General features: G+C 43.4%; 1 protein-coding gene across 2 annotated transcripts in view; it reads right to left on the reverse strand.

The window, feature by feature from the left end:
* The window catches only part of PSMD11 (proteasome 26S subunit, non-ATPase 11), a 39,247-nt gene extending 20,503 nt beyond the window's left edge, over positions 1-18,744 (reverse strand). The window contains exons 1-3 of one of the 2 annotated variants that reach the window (XM_004041963.5): positions 18,315-18,744; positions 15,883-15,984; positions 8,299-8,423 (exon numbers count right to left, since the gene is read on the reverse strand). In XM_004041963.5, the coding sequence (XP_004042011.1) occupies positions 8,299-8,423; positions 15,883-15,984; positions 18,315-18,405 (318 nt within the window). In that variant the 5' untranslated portion in view covers positions 18,406-18,744. The remainder of the gene's footprint in view (positions 1-8,298; positions 8,424-15,882; positions 15,985-18,314) is intronic. The other variant, XM_019027479.4, reaches the window with a different exon arrangement.
* Between the last annotated feature and the right edge of the window lie 2,719 nt (positions 18,745-21,463).

Genomic DNA, 21,463 nt, shown 5'->3' on the forward strand with positions numbered 1-21,463 from the left:
AATAGAAGAAATTAGCCAGGTATGGTGGCTCATAATTATAATCCCAGCTACTCGGGAGGCTAAGGTAGAATAATCCCTTGAACCTGGGAGGTGGAGGTTGTGGTGAGCCGAGATCGCACCATTGCACTCCAGCCTGGGCAACAAGAGTGAAACTCCGTCTCAAAAAAAAGAAAAGAAAAGAAATGCTGTAAGAAGGAAAAACTACAGGGACATAATCCCAATTGACACGATCTTCTACTTTTAGATCCTAAATTCTAGCTCTGTAAATAAATTAATAGATAACATTACACGGTATTCAGAGGATTCACCAGGAAGAGAACCAACAAAACCTTCACAACTCCTCACTGGAGCCCCCTGGTGGCTACCTAATCTCCAACTCTAAACTCAACTGACCTCAAAAATTATCTAAAAATAAGACAGAACCAAAAACTAAAATAAAAGCAAGCTTTATCACAATTGCAGAGTTTTGAGTTATATTCTGAAAAGCTAAATTCAAAGTAAGATTTCTAATATAAATGGAACTGAAAATATTTCTCTGAATAGTCTTAGCAAAGGAAATATAAGTGTTTAGTTCTACATGACTTGAAAGGGTAAGAAGTGCCCCCCACAGTTTTACCCAGGGAGTTTTTTCAAAGGACACAAAAATGAATACCTAGGACTTAGAAATATTCCTCTGTAAGTTTTATTTCAATAAATCATTTACCACACTCATCTACCAAAAAAAAAGAATGCCTGGGCTGTTGATTCATTAGTCTAGAATAGAGCTTGGTCACTGAAAGTATATCTCTAATTAAGAAACAATGAATTATACTCCTGCAATTCACCTGCCTCCATTTCCCTGATAGTCCAGATACTAAGTGATTCACCTAAGGTGAACTGATGGGTAACATTAGAGGATTTGCCAGTAAGAGAACCAGCAAAACCTTTGTAACTCCTCATTGGAGCCCCCTGGTGGCTACCTAATCTCCAACTCTAAACTCAACTGACCTCATAAAAATTCTCTAAAAATAAGACAGAACGAAAAACTAAAATAAAAGCAAGCTATATCACAATTGTATAAGATGAATTCACCTAAGAACTACTAATCGGTTAATATCTGGACTATCACATATATCTGCTGCTGGCACCAGAACTTGTGCCTAACTCCAGCACTCTACCTATCTTAACCCAGCCTTAAGTTAAGGTCATCACAGATGTTTCTCCTACAGCAAGGATTTTTTTTTTTTACATGAACTGGATTTCTTTTTTCTTTTTTTCTTTTCCTTTTCCTTTTTTTTTTTTCTTTTCTTTTGAGACAGAGTCTCACTCTTGATGCCCAGGCTGGAGTGCAATGGCGCAATCTCAGGTCACTGCAACCTCCACCTCCTGGGTTCAAGCACTTCTCCTGCCTCAGCCTCCTGAGTAGCTGGGATTGCAGGCGCCTGCCACCATGCTCAGCTAACTTTTGTATTTTTAGTAGAGAGGTTTCTTAAAACGTGCTATTGTGGGTCGGGCACAGTGGCTCATGCCTGTAATCCCAGCACTTTGGGAGGCCAAAGCGGGCGGATCACGAGGTCAGGGGTTCGAGACCAGTCTGGCCAACATAGTGAAACCCCATCTCTACTAAAAATACAAAAAATTAGCTGGGTGTGGTGGTGTGCACCTGTAATCCCAGCTACTCGGGAGGCTGAGGCAGGAGAATCACATGAACCTGGGAGGCAGAAGTTGCAGTGAGCCGAGATCACGCCATTGCACTCCAGCCCGGGCGACGGTGCGAGACTCCGTCTCAAAAAAAAGAAAAAGTGCTATTGTGTTTCAGTTGGGTAGACTATACCAGAAAAGTTGCCCACAGGCTACTCCCCAGAGATCCCTGGAAGGAAAGTTGAGTTCACTATTTGGCAAGAGTCTGGTTCAGTCTTCCTTCCCTCCTCTTCACCTTACTTTTCCACTCCCCAGCCCTTGCCAACCAACCCATCCTCACTCTCTCACTCCCCGACTCACATGCCCTCACTTTCTAGGCTCCAAACCTTGCATTTAAATGAACAGATCATAATCTGAATCATACCAACTTTGGGAATAGCAAGCTGAAGATGGTTCTCTAGATATATCTGTCTTTTTTTTTTTTTTTTTGAGACAGTGTCTCACCCAGGCTGGAGTGCAGTGGCGCTCACTGCAAGCTCCGCCTCCCGGGTTCATGCCATTCTCCTGCCTCTGCCTCCCCAGTAGCTGGGACTACAGGCGCCCGCCACCACGCCCGGCTAATTTTTTGTATTTTTAGTAGAGACGAGGTTTCACCGTGTTAGCCAGGATAGTCTCGATCTCCTAACCTCACAATCCGCCCACTCGGCCTCCCAAAGTGCTGGGACCACAGGCGTGAGCCACCGTGCCTGACCAGATATATCTGTCTTATAGTTAGTCCTCAAATAGAAAAAAGCAAGGGAAATCCCCTCCCTCATATTCTCAGTACCAAACTCCTTAACACAAAATTCTAGCTGTCTTAACAGTATTCTAAAACGTCTTATTTAAACCAGGCACGGTGACTCACATCCGTAATCCAGGCACTTTGGGAGGCTGAGGCAAGCAGATCACTTGAGGCCAGGAGTTTGAGACCAGCCTGGGCAACATAGCAAGACCCTATCTCTACAAAAAAATTGTTTTAATTAGCCAGGTGTAGTGGTGCACATCTGCAGTCCCAGCAACTTGGGAGGCTGAGGCAGGAGAAATGCTTGAGCCCAGGTGTTCAAGGTTACAGTGAACTACGATCACACCCTGCACCCCAACGTGGGCCACAGACCAAGACCCCCATTTCAAATAAATAAAATAAATAAAACTTCCCATTTTGCCTCAGGCCTCAATACTACCATGATAGCCATGGTATGTCTTGCTTGTCTATTCTTTCCCACCTATGACTTGCTTGTCTATTCTTTCCCAACACCCAGTCAAAAAATTTTAAAAGAACTAAGAACAAGGCCGGGTGTGGCGGCTCACACCTATAAACCAGGCACTTTGGGAGGCCGAGACAGGCGGATCACCTGAGGTCAGAAGTTCAAGACCACCCTGGCCAACATGGCAAAAGCCCATCTCTACTAAAAATATAAAAATTAGCTAGGTGTGGTGGCGTGCACCTATAATCCCAGCTACTCAGGAGGCTAAGGCAGGAGAATCACTTGAACCCGGGAGGCAGAAGTTGTAGTGAGCCAAGATCACACGACTGCACTCCAGCCTGGGAGACAGAGTAAGACTCCATCTCAAAAAGAAAAAAGAACTAAGAATAAAAATTATATCCTATTTCCCCAAGTCAGAGACCTTGAGTTACCTAAACGAATGTAGTAACAACACCCCATGCTTACATTTCAATTCAATAAACTCAGATCTTAATTCAACAAAGTATTCCCTGGCTGGGCATGGTGTCTCACATCTGTAATCCCAGCACTTTGGGAGGCCGAGTCCAGAGGATCACTTGAGCCCAGAAGTTTGAGACCAGCCTGAGCAACATAGCAAAATCCCATCTCTACTAAAAATACAAACAAACAAACAAACAAAATTAGCCAGGCGTCGTGGTGTGTACCTGTAGTCCCAGTTATTTGGGAGGCTGAGGTGGGAGAATCACCTGAGCCCAGGAAGTTGAGGCTGCAGTGAGCTGTGAGCATACCACTGCACATCTACCATAGGGAAGGCACAGGCACAGTCTATACATTCCTTCGACAAATAGGTATGCAGCTTCTTCAAGCCAAAGTACTCTAAGTGCTAGGGATACAACTTAAGAGTATATAAGCAAAATATATATATATATATATATATTTTTTTTTTTTTTTTTTTTTTTTGAGACAGAGTCTCACTCTTCTTACTCTTGCCCAGGCTGGAGTGCAGTGGCACGATCTTGGCTCACTGGAACCTCTACCTCCTGGATTCAAGTGATTCTTGTGCCTCAGCCACCTGAGTACCTGGTATTACAGGCATGCACCACCACACCTGGCTAATTTTTGTAAAAAATAAATATTTTTAAAAAGGAAACAAAGATAGGGTGATCAAGGAAAGTCTCTGAGGAGGTAAGATGTGAGCAAGACTTGAAACAGTGTAAAGAAAAAAAATCCTATTAAGATCAAGCTGACAGCAATCCATATGTATACAAATGTCCCAACCCCAGACAGTTTGAAGCATAAGGCAATAAGGCCAGTAATTACAGCTGTAAAGAAAGTAAAAGGAGACTAGTATAGTGGATGTGGTCAGAGGTAGCCATGGTTAAGGAATTTGAACTGTACTGGGAATGAGGAAGGCTCTGTGGTACTGCAAGGCACACAGTGCTTCACCTGAGTGAGATTGTATTACAGTAAAGGAGACAAGGCAAGTGTAAAGCAACTGTCATACAAGGCAGAATACTCAGAAATAGAGCATGTACAAAATACAATGTGAGTCACTGAAAGAGTTAAAACCACATTAAAGTCAGGAAGGAAAGAGTTCAGAGGAGGTAGAACTTGAGATAAGACTATGGAAGAGAAAGGTACAGCATGAGGGTTACACAGGCTTGTTCAGCAAACAGCCAGGGATCCAACATGGCTGACATATTTGATACGCTTAGTAGAGTCCTGGGAGATTAGACTACTGCAGTAGGTTGCAGTAGGTTGTATTATAGAAAACCATTAATTATCTAATTCTGCAGGCAATGGAAAGCCACTGAAGGTTTGAGTTGTGGGAGAAGAGGGAGAGGAATAAAATTATCAGAGGGCTATTTGGTAAGGTATCTCTGACAATGATGGAATGAGGCTTTTACAGTAGTCCAAGTAAAAAATAATTAAGAACCAAACTAGATGGTAGTTGTAAAGAGAGAACACGGCTGGGCGCAGTAGCTCACGCCTATAATCCCAGTACTCTGGGAAGCTGAGGCCGGCAGATCACAAGGTCAGGAGTTCGAGACCAGCCTGGCCAACATGGTGAAACTCCGTCTCTACTAAAAATACAAAAATTAGCCAGGTGCAGTGGCGGGCACCTGTAATCCCAGCTACTTGGGAGGCTGAGGCAGGAGAATTGCTTGAACCCAGGAGGCAGAGGTTGCAGTGAGCCAAGATCGCAACACTGCACTCCAGCCTGGGTGACAGAGCAAGACTCCATCTCGGGAAAAAAAAAAAAAAGAGAGAGAGAGAGAACAAATACAAAAGAGGTGGAGAAGCAGACAATGAAGAAAGCTGAATTGACAAAATTTAACAAATGGCTGGATGTTGAGGTTGCCCATATTGAGTTTGAGGTGCAGGTGAGACAGTCTGGATGATTCACAATTTGCTCCAAAACAAGCAAATAACCTATAATCCACAAAAATTACCAAAAGAAGTCCTACTTAGTGGAATAAGACTCTGGTTCATGATAAAAGCAAAGCTGCTAACCATCAAAAAAATCAGCCTTAGCCGGGCGTAGTGCTGCACGCCTGTAATCCCAGGACTTGGAAGGGCAAGGCAGGCAGATCATTTGAGACTAGGAGTTCAAGACCAGCCTGGGCAACATGGCAAAACCTCATCTCTACAAAAATACAAAAATTAGCTGAGTGTGGTGGTACACGCCTGTAGTTCCAGCTACTCAGGAGGCTGAAGCAAGAGGATCACTTGACTCCAGGAGGTTGAGGCTGCAGTGAGCCAAGATTGTGCCACTGCACTCCAGCCTGGGCAACAGAGCAAGGCTGTCTCAAAAAATGAAAACAAAAACAGCCTTTACTAAAAAGTAAAATGACACTGATGATAAAACGATACAATGCCTAAAAGTGTTTCCTTTCACCCTAAGGAAAAAAGGTCTTTACTTTATATAAATGTAATGTGCAATGATACTTTATATAAATGTAATGACAACATATAACCACAGTTAAGGGAGCACCTAACCAGTCAGGAAGCCATATGACAAAGGCCAGGAAATCCTACTAGCGAACTATAGCAGAGCACTCGAAGGGATTTCCACAAAGGAATAGGAAAAATGATCATTAAATAAATGCAAGTCAGGCGCAGTGGCTCACGCCTGTAATCCCAGCACTTTGGGAGGCCAAGGTGGGTGGATCACCTGAGGTCAGGAGTTCAAAACCAGCCTGACCAACATGGTGAAACCCCGTCTCTACTAAAAATACAAAATTAGGGCCGGGCACGGTGGCTCACGCCGGTAATCCCAGCATTTTGGGAGGCCGAGGCAGGCGGATCACGAGGTCAGGAGATCAAGACCATCCTGACTAACACTGTGAAACCCCATCTCTACTAAAAAATTACAAAAACTTAGCCAGGCGTGGTGGCGGGCGCCTGTAGTCCCAGCTACTGGGGAGGCTGAGGCAGGAGAATCCTGTGAATCCAGGAGGCGGAGCTTGCAGTGAGCCGAGATCGTGCCACTGCACTCCAGCCTGGGCGACAGAGCGAGACTCCGTCTCAAAAAAAAAAAATAGCCGGGCATGGTGATGCATGCTTGTAGTCCCAGCTACTCAGAAGGCTGAGGCAGGAGAATCCCTTGAACCCGGGAGGCGGGGGTTGCAGTGAGCCAAGATCACGCCATTGCACTCCAGCCTGGGCAACAAGAGTGAAACTCTGTCGCCAATAAAAAAAAATAAATGCCGTTCTATCCGCTGAGTGAGCTCTAGGTTATGGGGATGGATAATTTCAGAAACTTCAGTGTGCAAAAAGGAGCAGCTTCCATAATTAACTTTTCTGCCCAAAAACTTCCAAGTAACATTTATCAGTCAGTTTCAAATTAACATTTACTGATCAGTCTATTTTAAGGTACTCTATTTCAAACAAAGAATGGTACCACTTTCATGAGTTTTGTTTTTTTTTTTTGAGACAGAGTCTCGCTCTGTCACCCAGGCTGGAGTGCAATGGCGTGATCTCGGCTCACTGCAAGCTCCGCCTCCCGGGTTCACGCCATTCTCCTGCCTCAGCCTCCCAAGTAGCTGGGACTACAGGCGCCCACCACCACACCTGGCTAATTTTTTTTTTATTTTTAGTAGAAACGGGGTTTCATCATGTTAGCCAGGATGGTCTCAATCTCCTGACCTCGTGATCCACCTGCCTTGGCCTCCCAAAGTGCTGGGATTACAGGCGTGAGCCACCGCGCCCGGCCTCATGAGTTTTTTAAAGTACAATTTTAAAAAAAAGTTAGATAAGACTAATACCCTAAATAACTTTTAATTTTTTCATTAAAATAACTGACACTTTAATTCAAAATAGCCATCTAACTTTTTATATACTATCATCAAACAGTTTTGCCAGAGACATAAATCTGAAGACTGCTCTACAAATGAATTTGCTACAAATAAAGTTAGTATATAGTGTTTAAATTAGGATTCAAAGAATCATTAAAGCCAGATTTTACAAAAGGTATGATTCCAAAGTAGGATCCATGTGTCCTAGGTTTCTGAAATTCCCATTTATTCAATATGCTACTATGGCCTTTCATACCTTTCACGCCCACAGAGGCTACAGCAAACAATCACACACATAACCAACTAGCAATTCTGCCCTTATATTATCTGACATTTTACATTTGTTTATTGCCTGCGTTCCCCGTTAAAAAATAATCCTCATGACAACAGTGACTGTGTTTTTACAACTGTATCCCCAATACCTAAAACAGTGCCTAACACGTAGCAGGCACTCAATGAGTACTGATCAATATATCCATGAGAAAAACAACTATATTTTTCCTACAAACAGATTCAAGCAATGACAATATACCCTGCTTCAATCTGCCACTTTTTACAGAATGATGTTTAATTTTGGTATGTGTCTCTTCCTGAATTGCAGAAAATACAGTTATCTTTGAGAAGGTTGGAAGATTCAGTGATTACTGAGAAGCACTCTTTAATACAGCTCAGGGTCTAGTCTGAACTTGTGGGACACATACAGGAACACCAGAGTCACTTCTGCACAATGAGACACAAATGGATGGATGCTCACCCCTCAATAAAGGCATATATGCAGTACAAAACATGCTAAGAAGGAATACCACAAGACTTAATTAGTGCTCAGAAGGAGCTTTGTGACACAAGATGAAAGGTACCACAGACACAGAAAACATTACAAAGGTGTGGCAATACAATACCTCAAAGACAAGAATCAGTTTGTGACCCTGATGTAATGAGGATTCCAGGGACCACTGACAATCTCCACTTACAAAGCAAAGCATGGAACAGACCCAAAGTATCAAATGCCCTGTAACAAAGAGAAACTGACATGATAAGTCCTGCGCTGTCCTCCCAGTTTTCCCTTCCACATTAGTACTAAAGTGCAGGTAGGCATTTCTTTCATGGAAACAAACTTTTCTCCATATTGTCTACTTTCTGTCATTAATATCACTTACCTCCTGCCCTGTAGCTGCTTCCATATCAAGAAACAGATCAAGAAGAGATCGGACCAGGCGAGCTGCTTTAGCCTTGCTGATGGAATTCAAGAAGGGTCGTACATACTTCAGGAGTCCTCCAAGCTCTGTATGAAAGGCAATTCAAAAAGAGAAGTAAACATCAACATTTGAGACAAACTACCCACTTAAGAAACTGACCCAACGTCATAAAAATCAGTACTTACATCACTGGAATCAGTCTAAGTGAAACTTACTAGGAGTTTAAAGCATTCCTAGCAAATAGCAGAATAGCAAAAATAAGTTAACGTCATATACCAAATTTGCATTCTGTTCCCTACTCAGCCACTGGATCACTATGAAGTTGCAGGAAAAGCTCATGTCTCTGCTTCATTTATCCATCTTAATGAAAGATAAACAGCAAAGTATTCATAATCTCAAAAACCAGCTTTCTAGAACATGAAATATGCTGTGTCCCTGCCACCTTCACAAAATTACTTCCTCACAACCAATAAATATGATCAGGTCATAGAAGTAATTTTTTTCTAACTTCCAAGTCTGCTTCAGCTGTTCCCCTTAGACAGAGATTTTCTACTCCAGATTCCTTTTTCCTGTCTTTCTGCAGTGCTCCCCAGTTTAGCCTTTCTGCATTGTCACTTCCCTGGCACTCTTCTGAATAAACTTTTCACATAGAAGAGTGTTTTGCCCTTAAAGTGCTGCTATATCTCTTTTAAATTCCTCATTAATCTTCAAAACCTAAGTCTTAAACTATGACCAAAAAAGGGATCCATCATAGAGCTTTTCCCCCACTATATAGAAGAGGGCAGTATATGAACTCTAAAGAAACATCTTTTGAAACAATAAACTAGAGATATGCTTTGTCAAATAGTAAAAATTAGAGAATGGTTCAACTAAACAACTAAGGAGGTATTTTGGAATGTAGGTTAAAATTACTTTAGTGCCACTGCCTCTTTAATATTCTCCAATTGCAGACTCACCCTCCTGAGAACTCTAATTCAGGGCAAGCAAACCTCACCCTCCAGAGAATGCTAATTCAAGGCCCTGAAATCTTCATCTGCCTGAATAGTCAGAGAATGCATGGGACTGTGTCCGGTACTTAAGAACTTGATATAGAGTAGAAAAGTTCATCTTTTCCCTTCACTCCCCAGTAATGACCTTTGATTCCCAATGTTTAAAACTTTTTGCCATTCTGCCACCTCATTCACCTCTGCACAAGACTACAGTATATACTCCTGCTTTCAAGAGGCACTAATGCCATAATCCCATCTGAAATGTCTTGCCATCTTCTCAGTCTATATAAATCTTATATATCCTTTTAGGTCCATCTGAAGTCCTATTGAGTTTTCCATGTAACTCCAGTCTACAGTGATTCTCCCCCTCAAATTCCTTTTGCATTTATTTCAATTATATTATGTAATGATAGCTTTTTAAAAGTAGTCTGAAGCAATGTCCCTTCTCCCACAGAATTTCCTCCTGTGCCTGAACAATTCTGAATGATTTCTAGTCACAGAAATGTTCACAAAGCAGCCTATTCCAATGTTGGCCAAAACAAATTATTCCTTTTTGAAACACAAAACACAAATCTATACCTTCTTTCACATGGCTTTAAATACTTAAAGATAATTATCATTTACATTTCCCTAATTTTCCCTTTATCCAAGCTTAACATCTTTGGCTATTTCAACTGTTCCTCCGAAGTCCTTGTTTCTAGGTAACTTAGTTGCTCTCCTCTGAACAAACTCTACTTTGTAAAGGTACTACTTGTGGTATTTTGTGGTACCCAGAAATGAAAACAATTGCTCCAGGTAGGGTCTGACAGTAGACCAGGAGGCAATTTAATTCTCTTGATCTGGCCATGATATGTAACACAAGATAGCATGTTTTGCTTTTTCTAACACCTCTCTTTGTTCAGACTGAGCCCATTAAAGTTCTTTTTAATAGACTACTGTCAAAACAGGTAATTCCCCCAACTTCCTCTGTTTTGAAAAATACTTTAAGTATATAACTTAATCCTTATCGCAACTGAATTTAATCTTCCTGGCTTTGGCAATAACTGTGAATTTTAATTCTGTCTTCTAACTGTACTGAGTCATCTACAAAAATAAGCATCCCTTCTGAAATGGCTTTAACCATGATTCCAGATGCTGACCAGAAAAACAAGGACAGATCCTCATGACACAATGCCTGAAGACTTCCCTTCAGGTTGACAAATCATCCATTTATTAACATGTTTTGGATACAGTTATTCAGCCCATTGTAAATTCATAACCTGTACCTGTGATATTAATATTATGGCAAATGTTCAACTACCCTGCTTACATCAGATATGCAGTCTATATCATTCCTCTAATCCAGAGGCTGGCGAACTTTTTCTGTGAAGAGCCAGATAGTAAATTTTTTTGGTTTCGCAGATTATATGGTCTTAGTAGCAGGTCCTGAACTCAGCCAGTCACACACAATGTGGAAACAAATGGGCGTGGCTTTGTTCCAATAAAACTTTATTTACAAAAACAGGTGGCATGCAGACCCCTGAAAATCTATGGGTCTGATAAAGCTAACCAAAAAGAGAACTAGGCTGGGTGCAGTGGCTCACACCTATAATCCTAGCACTTTGGAAGGCCAAGACGGGCAGACTGCTTGAGCCCAGGAGTTTAAGACCAGCCTGGGCAATACGGCGAAACCCCCTCTCTACAAAAATTAGCCAGGCATGGTGGTGAAGGCCTGTAGTCCCAGTTACTTGGCGGGCTGAGGCAAGAGCATTGCTTGAGCCCAGGAGGTCGAGGCTGCAGTGAGCCAAGGTTGTGCCACTGCACTCCAGCTTGGGTGACAAAGTGAGACTCTGTCTCAAAAAAAACAAAACAAAACAGAGAGAACTAAGGTGAATTTGGAATAATCTGTTCACAATAAATCCACTGTTTTTTAAGAGATTACTATCTCCTTATCAAATAATCTGTCCCAGAACTCTACCACTGATGACCATGTATAGCGTCTACTCTTTATTTTTAATTTCTTTATTTCAATGTGCAGCTCACAGTGAATACATCTATTCTTTGCATTATCCTCTTGAAAGGCAGGATAACATTTGCCTCAGCTTCCTTATACCTCTCCATGATTTTTCTCAGAATAATATATGGCTCTATAGTTATATCTGCTAAAACTATTTTTTTGATAATAAAAGAAACTGTTAGAGCCTAGAGACCTGAACTTATTTACAGAGACTATCTGCTCTGTCTTCTCTCACCTACCATTAATTATCTCTTTCTGCTGTTATTTCTATCTTTTGCAGTTTGAAAATCATTTTCCTTCCTAGAAAAGGCAGAAGTGAAATATGAGCTAAGCAGTCTGCCTTTCTAACACCTGCTAGCATTACAATATTTTCTCTAAGCACTGAGTGTTATCCTTCTTACGCCAAGAGAGAAGCAAGTGATCTCTTAGTTGTCCCCCTGCATTTCTTTTTCTTTTTTCTTTTTTTTTTTTTTTTTTTTTTTTGAGAAAGAGCCTCACTCAGTCACCCAGGCTGTAGTACAATGGCACAATTGTGGCTCACTGCAGCCTTGACTTCCCAGGCTCAAGTGATCCTCCTGCCTCTGTTTCCCAAGTACCTTGGACACAGGCACGCACCACCACACCCAATCAATTTTTTGATTTTTTTTGTAGATATGGGGTCTCCTTATGTTACCCATGCTGCTTTAAAAAAAAAAAATTTTTAACAGAGATAGGGTCTTTGCTGTGTGGTCCAAACTGGTCCACATAACTCCTGGCTTCAAGCAATCCTCCCACCTCAGCTTCCCAAAGTCCTGGGATTACAGGTGTGAGCCACTGTGCCCACCTGCATTTTTCAGACTCAGTTCATCATCTGTTTTAGTCTACTACTGTTTTATATTCATTCTTGTTTGTATTTCCTGTTTCCTTCCACTTTCATACATACTGAGTTAATTTTTTTTTAAGTCCCATAAAATCATACTGACTTCCTCCTATTCTTACTGGGATTATCTGTAATTATATGACCAGATTTTCCTTGTCAGAACCTCACAGAACTTGGCTGGGCGCGGTGGCTCACACCTGGAATCCCAGCACTTTGGGAGGCCAAGGCGGGTGGATCACCTGAGGTCAGGAGTCCAAGACCATCCTGGCCAACATGGTGAAACCTCGTCTCTACTAAAAGAAAAAAAAAAAAAAAAAATTAGCCGAACATGGTGGCTCACACCTGTAGTCCCAGCTACTTGGGGAGGCTGAGGCCCGAGAATTGCTTGAACCCAGGAGGCAGAAGTTGCAGCGAGCCGAGATCACACCACCGCACTCCAGCCTGGGCAACAGAATGAAACTCGGTCTCAAAAAAAAAAAGGCCAGGCACAGTGGCTCATGCCTATAATCACAACACTTTGAAAGGCTGAGGTGGGTGGATCATTTGAGGTCAGGAGCCCAAGATCAGCCTGGACAACATGATGAAACTCCGCCTCTACTAAAAATACAAAAATTAACCGGGGGTGGTGGTGGGCGCCTGTAGTTCCAGCCACTTGGGAGCCTGAGGCAGGACCTCACAGAACTCAACAGATTCCTTTTAAAAGTTTTAGGCTATGAAATCCTGAGCCAAGGCATCATGTCTGATGATGCTCAACACTACTAACACTACTTGCAATCACAATTACACATCAGACATTGTTTTATTTGGTAATCACCAAGTGATTTTTGTTGGCCAGGGATCCTATCTTAAATTTTTGAGTAGAATACTTAGCACAATGCTATGCATTTATTAAATGCATAAAAAAACTGAACATTAATGGAACAGACATATTTTCTGTTCTCAGGAGCAAACAATACAAACGTATCATTAATAGCAAAAACAGCTAAATACATGTAGGCCTCAACACTTCCTTAGAGTTCCCATTGTGTATACCTATACTCATCAAACTTTCTTAGAAAACAATAAGTAACATGGAAATGTTTTTGAAAGTTCTTATAATTCATCTATTAAATTCCAATAGCTTTAGCAGTACACTTCTAAACTTCTCAGGTCACAAGGCAGGAAGGGCAAGAAATAAGGGGAGAATACATATAAAATAGGAATTTCAAGCAAAACAGTAACATTTTTGGATGAAAATTACTGAAGTGTTGACTATATACCACACACTGTTCTTAATTCATGCCACTGGAGGAAAGTAGAAATTTGGATATTTCAACAACAAAAAAATCTTTTTTTGAGACAGGGTCTTGCTCTGTCACCCAGGCTAGAGCATAGCAGTGTGACCATAGCTCACTACAGCCTCAGCCTCCTCGGCTCAAGCAATCCTCCCACCTCAGCCTCCAGAGTAGCTGGGACTACAGGCACATAACACCACACCCAGCTAATTTTTCTATTTTTTGTAGAGACAGGGTCTCACTATGTTGCCAGAGCTGGTCTCAAATTCCTGGGCTCAAGGGATCCTCCTACCTCAGCCTACCAAAGTGCTGGGATTACAGGCATGAGCCACCACGCCTGGCTAACAACAAAAACAATTTTCACATCACTTCAGTTGGCTTTATAATTCAGAAAAATTACCTTATTATATTTTGCATGGAGTAATTATCAAAACTGTTTTGGAACCCCCCCAAGCTCAAATTAACTGACAGACAAGTGGAATCCTTATGTATGTTAAATAGGAAGGAAGTCAGCCTAAGATGAAAAGACACCACCCACCATGATAATTCATTTAAGTAGACAGTTATAGGAAAGCAATAACCATGATGTCATGTGGCTATATGGGTTCTGAAGTAAGACTACATGAGTTCAAATCCTAGGTCTACCAGTTATTAGTTGAATGAGCTTTGGTAAGTTATTTAATTTTTCTGTGCTCAGTATCCTCATGTGTAAAATGGTAACAGTACCTACTTCAAGTTGTTTCGAGGATTCAATTAAGTTAAACCATGTATGTGTTTAAAAGAGTAACCACTTGGCCAGGTGCAGTGGCTCACACCTGTAATCCCATCATTTTGGGAGGCCAAGGCAGGTAGATCACCTGAGGTCAGGAGTTCAAGACCAGCCTGACCAACATGGTGAAACCTCGCCTCTACTAAAAAAAAAAATACAAAATTAGCCGGGCATAGTGGTGCATGCTGGCAATCCCAGCTACTCGGGAGGCTGAGATAGTAGAATCGCTTGAACCTGGGAGGCAGAGGTTGCAGTGAGCCGAGATCGCACCATTTGCACTCCAGCCTGGGCAACGAGAGCAAAACTCTGTCTCAAAAAAAATAATAATTAAAAAAAAAAAAAAGAGTTCACAGCACTCAAAAACCATTATGGATGGTTGGTTCTTTTTATAGCTACTTAATGATGTTTTAAGTAAGATATAAGGCCCATGTAAATACATCCTCACAATTTCATACATCTTTATTCAGCTCTATAGACTGAGCCTAATAATTAATAAGTTAGTTATCTTTAATTGAAAAAAATCACTGGCCGGGCACAATGGCTCACGCCTGGAATCCCAGCACTTTGGGAGGCCGAGGTGGGTGGATCATGAGGTCAGGAGTTCAAGACCAGCCTGATCAACACAGTGAAACCTCGTCTCTATTAAAAATACAAAAATTAGCCAGGCTTGGTGGCGCGTGCCTGTAATTCCAGCTATTCCGGAGGCTGAGGCAGGAGAATCACTTGAACCCAGGAGGCGGAGGTTGCAGTGAGCCAAGATCGCACCACTGCACTCCAACCCAGGTGACACAGCGAGACCCCGTCTCAAAAAAAAAAAAAAAGAAAAAGAAAAAAAAATCTTTAGTTCTCAAGTTGAAGAAGTTGTGCTAACTAACCCCCATCATTCTCTTGAACAACATAATTTTAGGGAAAATAATTCATGAGGTCACTTACCAGATCTTAATCCAATCTAATCAAATGAGCTCTAAATTCACTTTAAACTTGACAAAAATCACCCATTTAAGTTTAAACAGACTTCTCTCTAAATACTATTACCACTTTACCGGTAAAAGGTCCTTCCTGATCAAAAGGACTCCCTTCTCATTCCAAGGACACACCCATCATCAGAATATTATGTCAAATCTAATCAGTCAATGGTTCAATTACAACTAGAATGTTTGAGCAATGATGTGCACAAAGTCCTAGGTATGAATGGAGAAGTCTTGGGAAGGCTCCATTTAATGCCTTACTCATTCTCATTCTGAATCTATCAAAAAAAATGACAGTGAGTCACTTGGATACAAAATCCTTTGTCATTTTTAAATCAGGCGCTTAAAGTTGTTATCTATCTTAAATACATCAGAGTTGCTTAGTGAAATTATTGAAGACTGTTGCTGCCTCTATGTAAGGGAATACAGTGAGAATTCAAAAACCAGAAACAAATCAGAAATCACTATATCCCAACAAAAGTAAGATTGTCTCTCATTTGCAAAACTAAACTACCATGAAAGAAGTGAGTTTAAAGGCCACTTAATTGCCTGCTAAAAAACTGAAGCTCAACAAGTTGCCAAGAAAATAAAGCTGAATTCAGTTTGTGGATCAGTCCCATGATTCTTCACTCCAACAAAAGACAGGAATTTCACTGAGCATTTCAGGTACAATCCATGTGTAGCACTTACCTGCAGCTTGTCCAGTCTTTGCCAGGAGAGATCCCAGTTCCAGGATGCTCTGCTCTTTGACTTGCACTGCCTCTTCATCGTTTTCCTGAATGTCACGCTTCACTGGGAGAGGAAAATGCAAACCCTCTTAAAATTCTGACCAAAAAATGAAGACTGAGGGAAATTTCACCCTCATAAGATCCATTACAAACTCAAACATATTTACCAAAAGACAAATTCTAGAGTTAAAAAAAAAAAACTCTAAGCCAGGAAAAAAAAAAAAGATCATATGTACGTAGAATATGCTCCATGTAAACCATAAAAAAAGGATTCTTCTCTTTGATTTTAAATGTGCCTTTTCATTCTACCCAGCAGAATTTTGCTTACCTACATACACTAAGTTTCTGTTGTGGTCACTTGGTTAAAGCGAAATTAAAACAAAACAAATCCTTCATACTTATGGTGCCAAGATCTGTTCCAGTCACTATCTTCTTATGGGAAGATATTAAACATGCCTGTGCGTTTATGCCACAAACTAAAATCAATTGACCAAGTTACTGATGCCTGTAAGTCAAAAGCGTTTCAATAAACTTTAGGTCTGTGCAAAGCCTCAGCTGATGGGTGTGTTAGGGATAAGCAGGTCTATAAAGCCATTCAAGAAAAACAACTCTATCAAAGCCCCAGATCCTGCACAGCTACCCTTAGGAGAGACTGCTGCTTTTTAATGCATTGAGGTCTGTTAAAATAACTTTGTGCTATCTGTCCTATTTTCAACAGTTAATAACTATTTTAACATTCAAACATGGAATAGCCTCTCCAAGTTTGTAGTGATCATCACTAGTTACTACTACTCTTACAAAGCATCATGACTTGACAAAAACCATGATGGAGTCCAGAAAAAGTAAGGCCGTCAACCACCATGACTCAAGCTTGCTCTAACAGTGAAGCTTTCAGGGAACTCTCCCCTAGAATAGTGGGCCAACAGGAAATACTCTAATTGTAATATTTGACGTAATTTCTACTTTATGAAAGACAAAATATTAGACACTAGACACAGACAATTAAAATTCATGCTCCTCACATTAGTTCTAAATAATAGTGTGTACTCAGAATAAAATACCCATGTAACGGTGATTGAGATGACTCTGGTTCCGTAGAAGTAACTGACCTAAGATCAGAACTTTTAAAATGAAACACCTTTTACCAATATCATCCAAAGATACAACTTGACGCCCACTTCCTCTCCTTCTCTAGTATCCCCAATGATAAAGTATCAAGATCTTGTCATTGTCCTTTCTCCGTGCAGGTCTGGAATACCAAAATTCAACACACTAAGTCAAATGCCAACATCTTGCAAGTCCCACATACAGGTGCATTCTCATACTACTTGTTGAGCCAATTCAGATCTTCCCAAACTACACTACAAAGATTCCATTACATGTGCAGTGAAGAGCTAGTCCAAGCCCTAACTGAATCTTTTATGAGAGAACATTAACGTCTTCTTCTGTCATTATAAATTTCTGTTCACACTTGAATCCCAACAGAAAGCTGCCGGAAGCGACTGGCTGGGGTTCCCATTTCAGTTTTCCTGTTGTGTGCAGGTTTAAGACCATCGTATTACAGTGTTAAGAAATTTTAATTTTTCCGGCAACATGCAGCCGACCCGTTCCAAAGAATTCCCTGAACTCCGCGGCTGACAACTAACTCCCTTAACTCACTTCCAACCCCTACAGGGAGTCTGGAAAGATTAGTCACCTCCTCTAGCCGGGCGGTCCCGCTCCAACACCTCACTCTTACACCCTACACAGAGCAGATGAGCGTCTCGGCCACCTCCACAAACCAAATGCCAATCTGAGGTGTGTGTCACCCCTGAATTTCCCACATTCTGAAAGAGACCCTCCTCTTAGTGGAGCTTTCTGCCGTGGGGCTGAGGAGTAGCAGCTCCCAGCGTCCCGTGGAAGGAAACTCCCAGAGAAGAGCAAGCGCTCGCGCTCCCACCCGGAGCAGGCTGTGCTGATTACAACGGCGGGAAATGCCTGTCCTGAGCTGGTTTCGCCAAGGCCTTTCAAGTAGAGACTCTAGGACCAGTCCGTGACAAGCACGCCGGCCGGCACTGCTCCGGGTCCCAGACCAGCTCGTGCGGGCCAGAGCCGGGGACACGGCTAGGGAGGGATGGGGGCCCGGCTCGGCCCACTCTCCCACCCTACGCTGAGCCCCCCGTGAGTCAGCAGCCGGCGAGGGGACCCGGGGATTGCCTCAAGCCCTCCCACAAGAGTGCGACCTGGGAGGCTCTGGGGAGCTCCGAGCGGCCTGCGCCCCCGGCCCGGCCCCCCTCACACACACAGTGAGTCAGCAGCATCAGAGCCGGCTAGCCCGGCCCCTCTCCGCTGCCGCCGACCGACATAAGCCGAGCTGGGCCGGCGGGGCCGGGGAGGCGGCGCGGCGACCTTTACCGATGGAGTGGAGGATGTCGATGGAGGCCTCCCGGTCGGTGCTGAGCAGAGACTGGGCTCTCTGGAACTCCACCACCGCCGCCGCCGCCATCTTACCGCTCTCACACCGTCCCCGGCCGCGGCCGCCGACGCCGGAAACACACACCCGGAAAGCCCGCCCTCGGGTCCCTCCGCCTGTAGCTCCCGCGGCTCCGTTTTCAGAGCACTCCGGGAGTTGTAGTCTCTCCGCCGGGCGCGGGCTGAGGGGTGGGGAGAGCGGGACCGCCTCGCAGGTGGGCTGCAAGCTCCCCAGCGCCTCCTAGCGGGCGGCCGGCGAGGAAAAGAGGCGGTGCCCCGCAGTGGGAGCTCTAGATCGGTCCCCGCCCACCCCAAAAGAGGCTTCTTGATTCCGGCCCCGCTCGCGCACCCCTGAGAGGGGTTCCTGAGTACCGGGCTAGGTATTGAGTCAAAGCTGCGTGGCTTTCTTTGCGGCTTCCACGATTTAACCATTCATTCGGGACGATAAGTGACCTTATAAAGTGCTCGCTATGTGGCAAAGAATAGCACCATTCGAATGCATTCCAGTGTCTGACGCCTGTGCGCCGCACACACGCTTTCCAGGCTTGACTCCCGCAGAACGCTGGCCGGCAGGTGGGCAAACCCGCCAGGACCGGAGAAAACTGTCCTCACGCGCCCATTTAACCTTGGGACAGTGCTGGACGTGATGAAGTGAAACATCACCTTTGCTCCATTCACGCCACAAATACCTCTTGGGAATCCACAGAAGCCTCACCCAGCTCCCCAGCTCAAAGAAAAAAAAAAAAGGAAGGAAAGAAGGGAGGGAGGGAGGGACGGAGGAAGGAAAAAATTGAATTATTCTTCCCAATATCTTCAGCCCCTTCAACTAAAGTCACAGATATCAGTGAAGACGTCGTGTGGACGGAAAAATGACATTCTATGAGGCCACTTAGGGTTAAACTTAAGAAAGGTGCTTAAAGGATACAAAGACAATTCAGTATTAAGGAAGACCTTTCTCTAGGTGATGACGATCCAAAAATGGAATGTGCTGTCCCATAAAAGGACGCAAAAAGGGGACTAACATTGCACACCCTCCTCTGTAAGTTGATTAGGCCATTTATATTCCTCTATCTCCTTTTATTCTCCCAACAATGTTCTGTAAAGCACATATTTACTCCCCTTTAATATGTGAGGAAACAGGGGTTTGAGTTATTTGGTGAAGCTCAAATCGTGATTGGGAGAGATAAGAGCTGCCGGTTAGGGAATGCCTTCCTAATTCCTGGGTGTGTTCACGTGAAAAGTAGATGACATCTCATCAGGTTATTGTAAACAGGATTCATGACTTTGATGGAGAGTTGGATTAAATGGCTTCTAGCAAGGCGTGGTGGCTCATGCCTGTAATCCCAGCACTTTGGGAGAGCAAGGTGGGCATATTGCTTGAGCCCAGGAGTTTGAGACCAGCCTGGGCAACATAGACCCCCGACTCTACTAAAAATACAAAAATTATCCGGGCATGGTGGCGCACGCCTGTAGTCTCAGCTACTTGGGAGGCTGAGGTGGGAGGCTTTAGAAGAAATCATAGGAGAGGATAGAGTGCTGGCCTCACTACAAAGAGGGAGTACTATAAAACAGTGGACCCCAACATTTTTGGCACCAGGGACCAGTTTTGTGGAAGACAATTTTTCCACGGATGTGAGGAGGGGGGATGGTTTTGGGATGAAACTGTTCCACCTCAGATCATCAGGCATTAGATTCTCATAAGGAGCAGGCAACCTAAATCCCTGGCATGCTCAGTTCACAATAGGGTTTGCCTCCTATGAGAATATAATGCTGCAGCCGATCTGACAGGGGGCGGAGCTCAGGCAGTAATGCTGGCTCCCCAACCGCTCACCTCCTGCTGTGAGGCCTGATTCCTAACAGGCCACTGACCAGTAGTGGTCCTTGGCCCAGGGTTGGGGACCCCCACTGTAAAAGACTAGGAGTGTCTGCCAGATCTTTCTCCCAAGCTAGTGAGTCTTGCTGAGTCTTGCTGACTGTGGAAACTTATGAGCCCATCCCTGTGTGATCATCATGGTGAAAGTTTTGAGATGAACTAGACATGTCTCTCGAGGAGTTTGGCATGTGTGCACATTCATGAAGATGGGCACCCACTTCTAGCCTGCAGAATTCTGAATTAGGGAAGCTGGCTGGCACACTCTACAATAGGACAGGGAGAAAAGGCAACAATAGGGTAGCTTCCACTCCCTGTGTTTGACATGGCAAGGTTCTTATGAGCCAAGAGGATGCTGAAAAGGTAGATCATCCACGACCTTCTTAAAGGAACCTATTCAGTAGGGCCGTATGCTAGTGTAAGGAGACCCAGAAATAAGTTGCTGGAAGTGTGGACTTCAGGAGGCAGTCACTGATGGGAGTCTTGAGATCCACAGGTAGATCCTCCAAAGAACACAAGAATACATAAATGCTCCCAACGAGAAAGAACCAGCACCTGGGTCTCTGCCTCTGACGTCATCAGTCATGTAAGAGAAGAGACCTTGACCTCTTTTAATACCTCCTACTTCTCTGCTTTCACCAAAACCTCCTCCACCCTGGAGGAAACCCAGAAACAGCAGAATGAGAGGGTGGAGAATGAAAAGAGTGAAACTGCAGACCAAACACAAATTTTCAACTGCCTGAGACTTAGAGACAGGGGAAAAGCTTTAAGTTAGATATGAAATTAAAGTTTTGCTTTAGGCTAGACTGGACTTTCAATCATTACAAATGGCATAAAAGAGATTTAGGGGCCAGGTGTAGTGGTTCATGCCTGTAATCTCAGCACTTTGGGAGGCTGAGGCGGGCGGATCACGAGGTCAGGAGTTTGAGACCAGCCTGGCCAACATGGCAAAACCCCGTCTCTACTGAAAGTACAAAAAAATTAGCCAGGCATGGTGGCGTGTGCCTGTAATCCCAGCTACTCAGGAGGCTGAGGCAGGAGAATTGCTTGAACCCAGGAAGCGGAGGTTGCAGTGAGCCAAGATCACCCCACTGTACTCCAGCCTGGGTGACAGAGTGGGACTCTGTCTCAAAAAAAAAAGGGAGAGAGATAGAGATTTATGAGATTTTCCCATGGCATCTCCAGGGCAAAGGAAGGAAAATCCAATATTTGCCTTCAACTA

The sequence above is a fragment of the Gorilla gorilla genome, chromosome 4 (genome assembly GCF_029281585.2).
Source record: "Gorilla gorilla gorilla isolate KB3781 chromosome 4, NHGRI_mGorGor1-v2.1_pri, whole genome shotgun sequence".
NCBI classification, from domain to species: Eukaryota; Metazoa; Chordata; class Mammalia; order Primates; family Hominidae; genus Gorilla; species Gorilla gorilla.